Source organism: Rhinolophus hipposideros, assembly GCF_964194185.1.
Source record: "Rhinolophus hipposideros genome assembly, chromosome: 9".
Lineage (NCBI taxonomy): Eukaryota > Metazoa > Chordata > Mammalia > Chiroptera > Rhinolophidae > Rhinolophus > Rhinolophus hipposideros.
The window spans coordinates 74,742,568-74,759,969 of NC_138055.1; the positions used below are offsets into that span (position 1 = coordinate 74,742,568).

At 31.9% G+C, this 17,402-nt stretch overlaps 1 protein-coding gene across 1 annotated transcript in view; it reads left to right on the forward strand.

Annotated features, from left to right (window-relative positions):
* Nucleotides 1–17,402, forward strand: part of PTPRQ (protein tyrosine phosphatase receptor type Q) — a 231,921-nt gene that overhangs the window by 204,128 nt on the left and 10,391 nt on the right. Inside the window, exons 42-47 of the mRNA XM_081058782.1 lie at nt 1,018–1,044; nt 1,685–1,766; nt 4,914–5,004; nt 9,926–10,002; nt 16,151–16,285; nt 16,487–16,612. Of these exons, the coding sequence (XP_080914908.1) occupies nt 1,018–1,044; nt 1,685–1,766; nt 4,914–5,004; nt 9,926–10,002; nt 16,151–16,285; nt 16,487–16,612 (538 nt within the window). The remainder of the gene's footprint in view (nt 1–1,017; nt 1,045–1,684; nt 1,767–4,913; nt 5,005–9,925; nt 10,003–16,150; nt 16,286–16,486; nt 16,613–17,402) is intronic.

The window sequence follows — 17,402 nt, forward strand, 5'->3', positions numbered from 1 at the left end:
CTCTATCAGGTTACACCTGGTAAGCTGGGAGATACCTCCTGCTGCTTGGGGACACCTACACCATTAAGAATTCTCTCATTCTTTTTGATAATACTTGCTCCAGCACCTCCATATTTTTCACCAATCCCTGTATTGTAATGTAATGTACTTATTTTTGACTCATGTTTTCTTCATTGAACACACCCCTTTGTGACTATTTTCATAATATTCAGCATGCCACATTTTTCAGTCTAATTATTTTCTTTCATTTATTCTTTACTTCGAAAAACACATCCTCTTATAAATATTCTTCACTAAGGAATACAGTAAAATCACCCCAATAATATTTAAAATTTAAATCTTTTTGTTGTGTTTATTTTATTTCATTATACTTTGTGTCTTTTGTGTTTTTGCAGTGCTAATTTGTTGTGCATGACAAATGTGTTACTAATGATGTGCCCATCTCTGAATTTGTGTGTTGCATAGTCTATTTAGCTGTTAAAATGATTTCAATTTTTTTCAGAATATAAATAACTTGACCAATGAACTGTCATAAAAGATATGTCTAAAATAACTGAAATTATTGTGATTTTGTTGTGGTTATATATTCATCAAAACTCACTCATAAAACAAGACTTAAGCAAGATGATGTTATTTTTCCAAGATCTATTCTTCCTAGTTGAGCACTTTCTATGGACAAAGAAAATGTTTTTAAAAATTCCATTGACTTTCTTCGACCACTATATACATGCAATATATTAAAATATTGGGGCATTTAATGTAATGCTCAATGCCTAACAATATAAAAGTACCTTCTTAGCTTGAAAGAGAAGCTAAATTATTATTTGGCCTTATTTGGGTCCAAATAATATATAATATTTAAAAAAGAAATAGAATTTTAAATAATGATCATGTGTCAGTTAAAGGCAAAGTACATTATACATTATTGATTTACAGTTTTCTGATTTTAATCTAAAACTCTTTCAGAAAGAGCTATGCCCTCAACTCATAATACAATTAACACAATCTCTGTTGCAGGTTACTTAGTTATAGAAAATCCATCAAGTAAGTTTGTCAAATATCTTTTCTTCTTTTTGAATGTCAACTTTAAACTCACTTGATGAATCTTAATGTGTGGTTCCTTTTTTGTATGTTTGTTAGAAAAACCTCCAAGCTGGATATAAATCATAAAAGCATGACTAATTGCATGGTAACTGGAGAAATGCTTTCTCTCTCTCTGGGGTGAAGCCTGCATGTCTGTATTTTAGCTTGGGAAGTAATACGGGGATATTTAAACTCCTTGGGGTTTAAAAACCATGTCATTATGAGAATGAGGTCACTGCAATATTTTATATCTTCTAAAACCTTGTAATGTATAAAATGTTTTCTGTATGACAAAGAGGTATTATGTGCTTTGGGATTCAATGATAACCTTACATTTACTTGAAAAACTTTCTTCATTAAAATGTTAAATCATTCATTTAAAGTCACTTATAAATTGAAGGAATTTTGTACCATGAATATAAAGAAAGTGAACTTAAAGGAGAAAAGTTAATTTTGTAAGTATGACAGAGTGACTTTAAAGGGCGGGTGGTTTAGGGGTTTTGAAATGTCCGTTGTTCTGTAACTTGTTAACGAGCGCCCATGCTAAAGTGAAAGAATTCAATCTAATGTGACCCCATTTTATATCTTTCTTTGCTTGGAGGCCGATAAGCAAGAAATCCTTCCTGCAACATGTTGAAGAGCTTTGCATAAACAACAACCTAAAGTTTCAAGAAGAATTTTCGGTATGTTACTAGCAGTTGTCACAACATTGTCAGACCTCCAGTCGTGTCATATGTCACATTTCATGTCCATTTTAAGCATGCAAGGCCATGAAGGACTCTGGCCTTGATAATCAATACCCAATTACCAGGTTGATTGTTTGGATAGTAATATTACACTGGGCATCCTCTGGTGTAACCTGAACAGAATTACTCACCTACTGTGTCAGGAAAAGGTGCACTTCTTCAGACCTTCTCGGGAATAGCATCCTGGCCTCATTTATTCTCTGCTCTCATCCAGGTGTGGATGCAGATCCATCATGCTGTATTAATTAGTTGTTGTTTGTATACAAGGCTTGAGTTATACTATAAATGTAGTTTTATATGTAGACACTAAGTATTAATAACTGCAATTTATATTCACCTGCTTAGTTTATGCTAGTGGTATCGAAGATCCTGGGAGAGGAACTTGATGTTTCCAGAAACTATAAAAATAATGTTTTTTCTAGAACTGTCCAAAATTTTTTTTTAAAAAAGATAAGTAATGTCCGTGTTTTATAAGGCCTGTTTTTAAGTTACTATGGGATAAACGCTATTTCATGTTATGGAAATATGTACATTTAAGAACTTAACACCTAAAAACTATTTAAAAGTTAAGAATAACTTGTTGCTTTCCACATTTTACATATCTATAAAATTGAAATTATTTTAAAACAGAAGGTAGATATCAGAACTGCAAGTTATTTTAAGACTTGTAAGCATCTTTCCTAACTTAGATAATTATTTTGTATTATGAAAAAAAAAACACAGTTTCTAAATGTCACCAAAACTGTATTTCTATTTTTTCATGAAATTCTCAATGTGTGAATGTATGAACAAAGAATCAAACAATTGGCTTGAATAATTCAAGATTATAATATTTCAGTCTCTCAGGGAATAATAACAAAAATGTGAGAAGATTAATGGTGTTTCCTACAGCTTTTTGGTTATGCTTCTTAAGTAATATTGGTCTGGACTTAAAATCAGTGGTACCATAAAACTCTTCTTAGCATTCACACAGCGAGAAGTCTCAATTCTTTAGGAGCAAAAGTATAATTTCACTAGAATAGGAGCAAATATAATTACATTATGCATGCCTGAGTAGATGAAAGCTTTTATTAGCAATAACAATTCCTCATGTATTACATTGAGAAAGCTTCTAGTTTAGTTTTTTTAGAGATCATGGTTTTAAAAATTTGGGTGTTTATTATATAAATATATAAGTTTTGTGTATATATTATATAAATGTATCTATATATGTAAGGGACTTTTTTTTACAGAAAATATTTTTTTATTCTAATGCTGTATTGTTTTCTAAAGGAAAATTATGTTTTAATAAACAAATGCATATTTGATGCATATATTTAATAAATTTTATAACTCAAATTATATTCATTTGTTATACTTTAAATATTTATAAGCTTCTACTATGTGATAGGCATTGTATTTGACACATTGATATATATCAATTCAACATTTAATAGGTAAGTGACCTTTGGCAAATCTCTTAAATTCTCTGTGCCTCAATATCCTCATTTCAAAAAACTTAGTATCTACCTCATTGAGTTGTGAATACTAAAATGATTGAAGGTATGTAATACTAAGAATAATGGCTTGCACATGTGGTTAGCTATTATTATGACAATTCCTACCAGAAAGAAGCTCATATTATGATAAGCAAATGCACTATGTCACGATAGAGATATTCATCAAGGAGGGACGATCAACTCTGTTTGTATAGCCAGCAAAAAAGACTTCACAAAACCGTGACCTCCAAGATGAACTCTAGGAAGAGCAGAAGTCCAAAGAGTAGATAAAGGGGAAAAGATATTCCAGAGAAGAGGAATGAAGGCAAAAACATAAGGATGCAAAACAGTCCAACATATCTGTGATCCCACGGAAAAAAGGAAAGGATAAGAGAAAGAGCTAACAATAGGGAGAGAACGGTTGAGGCCCTCTGTGCCCTGATAAGAATAAGGCCACCAAGTGTAACGTTACTATACAAACAATCAACCTGGTAATTGGGTATTAGTTATCAAGGCCAGAGGCATTTAAATCTATAACTAGAAACTTCTATGTGAAATAATTACAGAAAAGAAGTACCACTTTTCAGGTGATTTCCAATTCATCTTTCTTCCTCCCTCCCCACCATAGTTCTTTGTCTCTTATAAATTGCTGTAGTACTCTCCCAAAACATTGACATAAGGAAGCTGTGCTAGGATTCCTCACTTGGTTAATTTTCTTTCCCCTAAGGCTTTTAGTACTAACATACCAAAATTCAGATGCTTACACTGACCCTCTCCTCTAACAGATATCCACTTGCAAAAGGCAGTCCAGATTTTTTTTTTTTTTTTGGAGGCAAAAATAAGGCGGAAGGGAGAATTTCCCAATTAAAAGAAATAATTTACAATAATGTTGAATAAATTGTAAAAACACACGTGTTTAACACTTTTTAAGGAATTTGGCAAGTTGAGAGTTTTTCTAAAATTTCTAAAATTTCATAAATGTAAATCTCAGCTCGACAAAATAATGAACATATTGTCTAGCACAAACTTTCTTAATGATGAGTAGACAATATAAAATGTCAATAGTAGATCTCCTTGACCCATCATCTGTGTCTGATAATTCTTAATCGCACCTTTGCATTCCACTATTGATTTAACAATGCCTACCGAGAACAGGAATTGACCTTTGGCATCTTCTCAAACTGACCAGTGTTGTACCAATTAATAGGCATGAAATCACACTGCCTGGGGAGAAAAAACAAAAAATAAATCACTAAACTCCCTTCCGCTACTAAGCAGACATTAAATTATTAAATAGTATTAAGAGTGTACCTGACAAAACCATTAGTAAAGTATGGAAAAGTGTTACTAACATTGTTGCCACATCTTAGAGCTTCCCAAAGAACAAAGAAATTATCCCAGAGAGAAATAGCCCAAATGACCAATTTTACTCAGGATATTTTCAGTGAAAGTTTACATACGTTAATTTGACCTCGTTTCTGCAGTTGTGAGAGGTGTTTTCAATTTAAAAATAAAAAAGTATAGAAAAAAGAATTTTCTTTTACTAAGTGAATTTCTTGTTTATCTCTGAAATAAATGTAAACTTTGCAATGACTTTTTTCCACAGGAATTACCAAAATTTCTTCAGGATCTTTCTTCAACTGATGCCGATCTGCCTTGGAACAGAGCAAAAAACCGCTTTCCAAACATAAAACCATGTATGTGCACGTATTGTCTCTGCTTTTAGCTGTGAAATGTTTTAACATGAACACAAACTGCATCTTAGCATTTTTTATTTCTTAAATATATTTTATTGCGTTAATTGAATTGTAATAATGCATTTTCTTAGCAACAACATTGAAATTGTATCTCTTTTGCTTTGTTAATATTTATTAAAGTTAATGTACATAGTTTTCAGCCTGTTCACACAAGGTTCACTTATGCAGGTGCAAGAAACTGTAGACCTAATAGTTTCTTAGCTTTGTAATTTAACCCAAGTAACAAAACTCTCCAACATCTTCCTACAGACCTAGTTTTCAAATGAAAAGAGAAAGTCCACATGTAACTTTGTGCATTAGTTTCCCTTAAGAGCATGGCAGTGCTTTCTTATGGAATATAAAAAAAAAATCGTTGCAAAATATTCATTGAGGATCAGAGTGTATATACGCTTACCAGGACTGTTTTTACAAAGGAGGCAGGGTTTTGCCTTAGTATAATAAACATGGCTTTGCTTTTCAATCAATAAGAAAAGAAACTATATTATTGCCTTAAGAATTAGTAGTTATGTGAAAGAAAAAAAACATAAAATTCTTTTGTTAATAATAATAAATATTTGATATATTTTTGAACAGATGTTTCTGCTATTTATATTCTGATTTAATACACTTTACATTATAAAATAAAAAAGTGATATTGTGACATTTTGAAATATTGTCAATATTGTTTCAAAATCTAAAGTTTTAAAATATTCTTAATTTTAGAGTTAACATATATAATTTTTTCTACGTGTTATGCTTTTTTGAAACTATATTAGGAAAAATTCCATACTTAAACACTGAACTCTTCTGTCTAGAAAGACATGGACGTAGAGAAGGATGATGTCATAGGATGTAGAATCATAAAGTATATGGATAGGAAGAAATGGACAAAATTCTGATATTCTAGAACTAGAGGGTAACTGAGCCATCAAATAAACAAATTGAAGGAAAGATGATATAGGCTGTAATAATCTAATGGAATTTGCTAATTCCCAAGAATTAGAATAAGATGAAAACACAAATAGCTTTAATCCTAAAATCCTTTCGGGACCAAAACAAATCATAAGTAAATGACTTGAAGATAAGTTGACAAATAAGACATTATTATAGGAAATAAGAAATATTAGTATGACATCTCTAAATTTCTATGGCATAACTTTCTCAACAAGTCCTTTTGTTTTCCCTTTCAGAGAGTTAACCGGGATGGGATGCATCATAAGTTTAAGAGATATGGAAATTTCATGTTTTTATATTCCTCTGTACCTAAATTTCTTCCACACTGTCTGCTTAATGTTTACTAAGTGATATTCTATGAAAACAAATACTATAATCTGATTGAAAGACAGTTACTGCATAATATTTAATATTCATTTACAATTACATAGTTGACTGAATTAATTTATGATATATCAGTATATATAAAGTAAGTAAATCAAATATATCTAACTACTTGCCAGGGACCAACTAGTATCTAATTTAAAATATATAAAAATTTGAGGTGTTAGAAAGATATTTTTTAAATGTGACATTTCAGTCTTTAATTACAAAGATCTCACTGCATTATCTGGAGTCACATCATGGCTATAAAAAAAGTGAGACAATACTAAAAAGTGAGACAATACTCACTTATTACCTATACAATAAAAAATAATAATAAGGGTTGTTGATGAGACTAAATGAAGAACCTGAAAACAACAAGAAGAACTTAGGAGTATGATTACCCCTACTCTTCATTTCTAAAGCTAAGACAATAAATAATTGTTAACAATGGACTTTCATTGTAAATCAAGGATGTTCTGGAATATTTAAATAAGTTTTGCATGCATTTTTTTTCACCTTTGCTAGAGTCAAATAGATAATATCCCATTGTTTTCAGCTTTCTTAATTTTGGAACAGAATACTTATGGTGATTTTTCAAATAGTGTATTATACCTACATCCAACATCCTTTAATGGATTTGTAGGGAAAAGCTTGTATTTAAGTATCCTCCTAAAGACTTGGAGGTCCTATAAAAAATAATTTTGTTAGGTAGAATTTTAGATTTTTCAAGAATTTTATTAGAATAATTCATTATTTCAATAATGAATACTGCCTCCTGTATAATTAAAAAGCTAAGAACATGTGTTCTAATTGAACCTCCTGGGTTGGAATCCTGTTTATCCACTAACTATCTTAGTGACCAGACATATTATTCAGTGGTGGTCTCTTAAGGTTATTGTGCAGATCAGATGAAATAATCATGTAAATCACTTTTCCTGGAACAAAGAAAACAGTAAATATTAGTTCTTATGATTGTTAGTAATCAATAAATTGCTTATTTTTTAAAATTGCTAACTTTCTGAGTGAATAAGATTTAGTAATAGGCCTTTAGGGTCTATAGTCAGGAGGTAACAAGCCCATTTCCCAAGTCTGGGTTAAAAGGCAAACTGTCAACTCATAGCTACCTCTATGGGCCAGTACATACCACACACACACACACACACACACACACACACACACACACACACACACAAGAAAATCAGATGTTTAAACTAAATATATTCTCCCATTGTGCTTGCAGAGAAGCCATAATGCTGAAGAAATGTCTTTTTAAGTGAATTAATTTTTAGTGAATTAATTCATTTTAATAGAGTCTGAATTTTAGCTTGAGCCAGCTAAGTGAATTGCATTGTTTCCCCTGAGTAATGTAGGAAGTAGGATTTCAAATATCACAGTGCGTTTTGGAAGCTATTAACTTACAGGTCTTTAAGATACCAGAATTAGCAGCAAATGCTTGCAGAAGAGATTTTGCAAATCTCTGCTTGACAGGACACTATGACCTTCAGAAGTGTTCCAACACCATGAAGAAAAATTTAACTTGTTGTTGACTCAGATAGTTATGAGCAGGTTTATCAAGTGAATAGAAACCTGATGGTTTCTCTTCCTAAGTTACAGGACTAGCCACAATTTTATTAAAATAGTTAAATCATACCAAATGTAAAAATCTTTGGGACATAATCATTTGTATACATTTGCTTAAACATTCCACATCTCTAAATTTAAGCCCATTAGGCAGGTCATTATAATTACTGGCAACACAGCTAAATCGTTTTAATATTAATATATAACGTGTGCTTAAGTTTTAAGACTATGAGAACATGTATTGAGTGCTTACATTTCATTTCAGTTTTCCTCAAGAGGTTTCTACAAAATAAATATTATAGCTACATATTATAGCTGAGATAACAAAGGAGCAGAGGAGTTAAGCAATTCACGCAAGGCCCTACATATGGCTGACAGATCATCTGGATTTCAAACCCAAACCCATTTGCCCATTTTTCTTCTACTATTGAGTGCCTTCCCACTGAGGTTAACAAAAAGAAACCCTTCAAAATAATTAAGTAGTAATAGATATTTTATTTTTATAATTCCTATGTCTAGTTAAAATTAGCACTGGTCACTGCAATATAATACCAACTTAGTAAAAATCCTCAGGGGAAAAAAAATTTAATACTTTGAAGAAAAGTGCTAGATAGGGGGTATCTAATTTTATACCAGATCTTAACATATACTGAAGAATAGTAATAAAAAGTTTGGTATTAAAGAAAGAATAGGCAGAGAAATTAATGGAAGAACATAAATAGCCCAGAAATAAACCTAAATACATAGAAAAATCTAGTATATGATAGAAGTGGTTGTTTGAATAAGGAGGAAAAGGCGGATGGACTTAAAAAATCAGTTTGTTGTTTCAAATGGCATCAAACAAACAATACAAGATAGATTTTACCTTACTCTGTAAGAAAAATAAATAAATACATTCCAATGGATCAAAGATTGAAATAAAGCAAAAACAGAAAATCAGATTAAAGTTCCATAAAATATGAATGAATTTGTGAAATTAAGAATATTGGTGACAAACACCTTTGCTGAATGATACAAGAAGGCATAATTAAACCATAATGAAAAATAATGAGAAATTTGATTACAAAAGAAAAATAGATTTTATGTATGAAAAAGTAGCTAGCTAGATTGACAGACTCAAGACAAACAACAAACTAAGGAGAAAATTTTAACACATATGGCAAAAGTCTACATATAACCTTTGTTTTTAGTATAAAGTATTTTTTAAGTAGAAAAATGGTATAATATGAAAGGCAGTTAATAGAAAAGGTCTTTATAATGGCCAATAAACAAGCAAAGAAGCTCAATTTTACTTATATTTATGGAAATCAAAATAAATACTATGAGATATCAATTTTCATCTATCAAAAGATCATAAATTAACATGTTTAATAGTATTTTGTGGTAGTGAAAGTAAGAGGAAACAATTGTTCAAACATTTTTTGTTCAGAGTTTGAATTGACGTAATTCGAGAAAAATTTGGGAATATCTCAAAATTTTAAATGCACAATATGATTTGGGAATTTTACTACTAGTAATGCATTCTACAAACATACTCCCATATAGCTATACAAAAATTTTAGTTATGTTTACTCAGCATTTTAAAATAACAAAATGAAATTATTTTAAATCTTTGAATATCATATATTGAAAGAATGTAATACTACATGGCTTTTTAAAGTAATGAATTAGGTATCTTTATGCTAACAGGGAAAGACAAAGGTAAATGGAAAGAGCAACTTGCAGAATAGAGTGTATATCATCCCATTTGTGGTTAATTTTCTATGAATATGTATAGAAAATCCTGGAAACATATACAAGAACATATTAATAGTCATTGTCTCTAGGTAGTGGAAATATGGGATAAATGGGAACTTCTACTTTAGTTTTACACCCAAATGTAATGTTGAATGTGATGTCATGAATCTCTTCATACTACTTTTATAATAAAAAAAGTAATGACAATTTAAAATTGAATTAGCATTAATTTCTTTTCTTTTAGATAATAATAACAGAGTGAAGCTGATAGCTGACGCTAGTATTCCAGGATCGGATTATATTAATGCCAGTTATGTTTCTGTAAGTTGCTATTTTTATATATTTTGTATTTTTATAAAACATAAGTTCTGAAATTACATTACTCTTCCAAGTATTTAAAACAAAAATTCATTACAACCTCTCTGGATCTTAATGTGCCAGTTTTTTATATAACAACACTATGTACCCCCATTTTATAGATGAGGAAGTGGAGTCTCCTAGCAGAGATTTCAACCTACCAACAATCAATTCAGTAGGAAGTGGCAGATGTACAACATCAGGTTACATAGCCCCGGTCTGTCTACTATTTCAAGTGTGTTTTCAACGTATTCTCTGTATACAACAAGGTCTGGCAATCTTTCTTCCAAAGAAAAATTAGTCAAATGAACAGTCATGTCCATATAATATGAAAATCTATTGTGCTCTTCTTCCCTTTTAGATTTGTGGTCCTCCAAAGGTACTATGCCATTTTCTTTTTTTCTATCCTCAGCTACTTGTGGAATGTGAACTCCATTGTAGCTACTCAAGGAACATATCTTAAGTGAACTAACAGGGAGAAGTGGATTGTGACATGGCTAATGTACTGTCTTGTACATCATAGATAATAAATGCTTGATAAATTGGATTGAAAATTGAATGAAACCAAATTGTTTTAGGAATCTTCGTCTAATTCTCCTTCTCCTTCTCCATGGCTCTTTTGTTCTGTCAATGCTCATCACTATCATGGGTACATAGAAACCTTATATGCACTCAAGACCAACCAACTGAGTTGACACAACCATGAAATCTCAGAGTAGAAATTCCCCTTGTGGTTAATTCAACCATTTACTTTGGAAATCTTTCTTTAAAATTCCTGACAATTAGACGTTAACCCCTCTTGGCATTGATTAAACCACTTTCTCCTAAGGCAGATGAATCTATTTCTGAATAACTCTAACATACAGGGTGTTTTTTTTTCTTTAAATGAGATGTGTTTCCTTATATTTTCTTCCACTGGCTCCAATTCTAATACATAACAAGGTTAACCATCTTTATCATGTGACTTCACAAATACTTGAGGGTTTCCTCTACTGCCCACACTCACATAGGTCTTTTATTCTCCTCTTATTCATAGGTCTTCTGACTCAGGCCTGCCATTCCCTTTGGTCACATTTGAGCTCTGCTATGTAATGCTCCATCCTTTCCCCAACATCCAACATCTGTGTCCTGGGTCCCATTACCTCCAAGATTCAGCTGGGGGAAGGGATTCATTCTAAATTCTATATGGGCTGATAGTCACTACAAAATTACAATCATATACTGGTCTTATGGTGAAATAAATAAATAAAGGGAAAATTAAGATTTCTTAATAGAGAAATGGATATGGGGGTATGATGATAGAGAAGTTAGCATCCTTTGAATTTCCTATTTTTATGCTAGAACTTTAAATCTATTTTTATGCTAGAACTTTAAATCTGTTGAAAAAAAAGTTTATGATTGTGTCAACATACTATATTCATTTATCAAATGACTGATTCCCATGAAAATGTAATTCTTTAAAGATTTTGGTGAAATCTTGTGCTTACTAATTTTCATCGTAACCTAAACTCTATAGCATGTTGAAGTTTTACTTTGATTTACATAATGATGTGTATATGCATTTAGATTTAATCAATGCTCTACCAATCCTATGAGGTATGACAATTATTAATAAATTCACAAACTTGTTGCAATAATGTTGCTAACCTTTTTTGATATCAGAGAGATTATTCATTATGAATTTGTACCAACTGGACAAACAGTTAGCTAAGTTTACTATTTGGAAGTGCTGAAAAGGCTGCATGAAAAAATTAGACAAAAATGACCTGAACTTTTCACCAACAATTCCTGGCTCTTGCATCATGACAATACACCAGCTCACACGGCATTGTCTGTGAGGGAGTTTTTAGCCAGTAAACAAATAACTGTAATGGAACACGCTCCCTACTCACCTGACCTGGCCCCCAATGACTTCTTTCTTTACTCGAAGAGAAATCCAGAAATAATGAAAGGAAGACATTTGGATGGCATTCAGGACATCAAGGGTAATACGACGACAGCTCTGATGGCCATTCCAGAAAGAATTCAAAATTGCTTTGAAGGGTGGACTAGGCACTGGCATGGGTGCATAGCTTCCCAAGGGGAGTACTTCGAAGGTGACCATAGTTATAATCAGCAATAAGGTCTGTAGCACTTTTTCTAGGATGTGTTTGCAAACTTAATTGTCTTATAATACCATAGAACAGGAGGATAAAGGCAAATGGTGTATCAGCGACATATTGATTTGTACCATTTTTTATTCACCAGTAAATAGATACAAAGCAATAACTCACATTCGCTAATGTGCAACCAGATGTGCGGTAACAGTATAGGATACGAATATGATTAGGAAGGAAACCGAATGGTTTCAGTAGGTGTAACTGAACCACATAGATGACATAAGCAAAGGAATATTCATGAATCTCCATTGTAATCTCTAAATATTATAGGTTGTCAGGAGATAACCATGAAAATATTATAATGCAGGATGAGCAGTAAACTTAGGAGTCTGCATATATATATTCTGCTGCAATTGAGTGATGTTGTAATATAATAAATTTTACAACAAAGTCACTATGACCCACATGTAATGACATGCATAATCATTACTGAGCTGCATGGTAAGCAGGCCCAGATGAAAAGCACTTTAAGGCAGGCTTTGGTATTGGACTGGGAAACATTGCTTTGCTCTTACTTTCCAGGGAAATCTCCTTTGCTTGGGATGCCAGGAGTAGATGGAAATAGACAAAGCCTTGATACCATAGTGGCTCTCACATCTCCATCTCCAAATGTAGGCAGTCTTCACCTCAGAAAGAGTCTAATACCTTGATTTTCCCTCATTCCCCAGTTTTGTACCATGGCACCTTCATCTGAAAGTTCATAAGCCCTTGTCCCAGGAGTGAAAGATAGAAGCCACCTATAAATGGGTTCTTTGTAAGCTAAAGAAAAAGGGAGGAGAACTATAAAGGGAAGGGAAGTAGGGAAGAAAGCAAAATAATAGGAGTCAGATAGAAAAGCAAAATACTGAAGTCCGGAGAAGGGAAAAGGGAAGACCAGCAGCAGGTGGTCTGAGGGACTTTAAGGCTGGAGAAACTCCAGACTAGGGTTTATAACTAGATTAATATACGACCAATATATGTAGCTCACTGCCCTGTGCTGTTCTTGGATATCGTGTCTGAAGCTAAGACTCACTGAGAGCCTGGGAATTTTTGTTGAAGAATGGACTGTGGGAGAAAGGTAGCAAGGAAGAGAGATACTGCATCCCTATAAACAATCACTAACTATACAAATGTTTTCAAGAGAGCTAACAATAAGAACATTAAGTAATGGGACAAGAGGAAAACCCAAAACCCTCAAAATGATCTCTTCTGTCAACCAGATGTCTGAAATTACATTAACGTGGGTATAACTTTTACTATAATTAGAGATGAATCCTGAAAGGTTATGATGCAAAAGAGCCGTAATAACATCAGGAATATCAGGTTTGTTCCCATTTTGAGAGAAGATTATAGTACCTAAGGACATTGAGTTTCTGAAAAAGTGAAATGTAGATGACGAAGAGAAACATTTTATAAATTGATCAGTTGCAATTAATTATCCTCACCCTTGAAACACTTTCTTTATGTGGTTTCCGAACACCATTCTCTCTATTTTCCATCTACAGCTTTTTCAAGTCAGTTTCATTGGTTCTCTCTTATCTCCATGACTACCAAACATTCACATATTATCTACAGCCCAATCCTTGAATTTACTGTTTCTTTCCAAACTCATTTCCTTGGTAATCTCATCTATTCTCATGATTTTAAGTAAGATCTATGTGCTAATTACTTTCAAAGTATGTTTCTAGTTTGGACTTTTTCCTATATTCCAAACCCATATACCCAACTGCCTTCATGATATTCCCACCTGAGCATTTCTATATTAGATAAGGATTTTGAGTTTAATATGTCCATAATGAATTTTTAATTTTCCCTTTAAATCTACTCATCCTGAAGTTTTCTCCATTGTCCTTTGAAATCATTATGGAATATTTTATTTTCCTCATACTCAATATCCAATCCATCAGCAAATTCTGTTGGCTCTTTCTTCAAAATATATCTAGATCTTATCACTTCTCACCATCCTCATTACTATTACCTAAGCTACCCTTGTTTCGATTGTTGCAATAACCTTCTAACTACCCTTCCACTTTTCACCTTTAAATCCCTATAGACTGGTCTCCTTACAGAAACCAGAGAGAAACTGTTAAACCATACACTCTATGTGTTCATAACCTTTCCATGGTTTTCTGTATCATTCAGAGTAAAAATCAAAGTCTTATAATTACCTACTAGGACCTAAAGCACCCTTTCCAACCTCCCCTGTGCTTTCTAACATCATCTTCTATTACTGTCCCCCCTCATTTACTCCAATCAAGCCACTTGCTGTTTTAGAGCAATTCAGACACATCATTCTTTTAATACTGTTACAGTCGACTTTCTTTCTACCTGGAACACTTTTCTTCCAAATCCTGTAGGGCTTACTCTTTTCCTTCTTCAAGTCTTTCCTCAGATGTCAACGACATGTCTTTTCTGAACACCTTATTTTCTGAAAACCTGCTCTCATGGCATGTATGACTTTAGAAAGTTCTATGTTTTTTGCTCATTTAATAGATATAATATCTATTTCCCCTAACTAAATGTAAGACAAATGAGTGTAGGAATTTTAGTGTCTTTTTTCAGTGATGAATCCCCAGCTCCTAGAATAGTACCCGGCACATAGTAGGTACTCATAAATGTTATTTGAATGGAAGAGTTGTGCATATTTTAAAAGACTGTGAAGAAATCGACCAAAATTTTTAAGGTTCATCATTCTGGGTAGAGAGATTAGAGGTGAATTCGACATTCTATTATATATACTTTTCTGAATTTTCCAATATTGTATACTGAAAATATATTTCTTTTTTAACCTAAAAAATAAACAAACTTTTACAATGTAAAATAATTACACAGCCATGTGTATTTCAACTGAGACTGGAAAACCAGAAATGATTTAGCACATAATGTATTCAGGAGACTAAAGGTTTTATCCCAGAGACTGTCACTGGCTAGCACTGTGATTTGGGAAAATCACCTAAAGTGCCTCATTATTCTTTAAAGTACAATAAAATAGTTGGATTAGATTTTATGGTCCCTTGAAATTTAAAATGTTTATTATTCTTGTGTAATACTATATTCTCTGACTACTGAGATAATTCCAATTTAAAAATAAATATTACCATTTATTCTTATTCCTTTAAATATTTTGATGTTTGGAATAGATGGAATTACATTACTAACTTTTTATTTATACAGTACCTTCCTTTTAGAAAAATCCACAGATACAGCTCAAGTTGCATGCATCCATTCCAAGCGAATGGACAAGTTTTAGAACAATTTGATAAAATGTACAATATCTATGATAATAGAGATGAGACAAATCTCAGGTCCTGTAGTAGCTAAATGAACCTTCATATTAACTTCCACATTACTCTTACTTACCCTGGAGAGTATATACTAATGTCACAGTTTAAGCAGATAAGTAATTTCTTAGAGCAAGAGTATGAAAATATCCGCAAAACATATACAAGAAAAACACACTGGAGTGGGAAAGTTAGCTAGCTCTGGACTCATACTGTCTTTCCAACTGTGAGATCTCAAGCAACTTACTTCACATTTCTAAGCTTCAGTATCTTCATCTATAAAATGAGGATGATAGTACTAATTCACAAGGTTTTTATAAGAAATAAATTAATTGATATATTAACTATAAATTGCTTAACATATTGTCTGGCATAAAGTAAGCATTTAATTAAGGTCAATATTATTATTTTTTATGTTGTCCTTAATGTTTTATTGAAAAATTAGAAATAAATTTTAAAAACAATTAGTTGTATAGTATATTCACATTGTGAGGTTAAAAATTAAATGTTGGAAATTTTGAGTATCTGATATTATTTAGCATTCAAAATCCACAATATTCAAAAATATTTAGATCATTTTACATTTTAGTATATTTTTCATATATCGCCTCAAAACTAAAAACTACTATATACATGTATATGTGTACACATATATGTAAATATTCATGCGGTATTGTAATTATATCCTTCTAGGGCTACTTATGTCCAAATGAATTTATTGCTACTCAAGGTCCATTACCAGGAACAGTTGGGGATTTCTGGAGAATGGTTTGGGAAACCAGAACAAAAACATTAGTAATGCTAACACAGTGTTTTGAAAAAGGGAGGGTAAGTTATTTGAAAATCTTTTCACAAAATGTTATTTTATAATTGTGTTAATATATGTGTGACAATTTCAGCTAATACTGTGAGTCATCAATAACTTGGACATCTATAAGGCAGTTTTATCTTTGCAGCAATAACTGTGATATATATATACATATAAGTATAACAATGGTTTTTATGACTGGCGATTTTCTCTGAATACAGATAAGATGCCATCAGTATTGGCCAGAGGACAATAAACCAGTTACCGTCTTTGGAGATATAGTGATTACAAAGCTAATGGAGGATGTTCAAATAGATTGGACCATCAGGGATCTGAAAATTGAAAGGGTAAAAAATGGTGGGGGGCAAGAACATGATAGTAAATATGAATGCTCTAAATGTCTAAAGTAAAATTAATTTCTAGAACTATCCTTTTTAATGCAACCTATATATCACCAGTGCTTTCCTATTATTTTCTAAACATAAGTTTTGAATTGGTGTCTGACCTCAATATTTATGTCACTGTGTTTAAATTCCAAATTACATGGTTAAAGTTTATATGAACCAATTAGCAGCACATTCTTAGACAAGGGAAGAAAAAGGAGGAAACAACTAGATCACTAGGTTTATTTTATTTGATAAAGAAACTGTAATATATGACTTAAAACAAGAATTATCCAAGTTATTCATCTCTATATCATAATAATTTGATTTTATGTTTAATCCAGAACCAATACAGAAGAGATAGTGTGGGGTCCCATTTTATCAGTTTATATAAGTGCCTATACACAAAGAAAATGATATAAGGATCTTTATACTTTCCAACATTATCAGACACTTAATACCCGTGTTTTGAATAATTGGTGAATGTGTTTATTTACTTTTGGGGTCCAAATTGTTTCAAAATCTATTCTAGTGCTACAAAGTGTTATGCTACATGTGAATATAAATACTCTATTATCATCATCTCTTTGCAAGCTTTCTTATTCTTTCCATTTATACTGAAAAGAAATTTTCTTTATTGTAGCAGTTATAGAAGACCTTTCTTACAGGATAAATGAAAACAGTTTCTTTTGTTTGGTCAAAAGTCATTTTTAAAAGATCACCTTCAAAAGCTAGGACATCAAGTGTCTTCAAC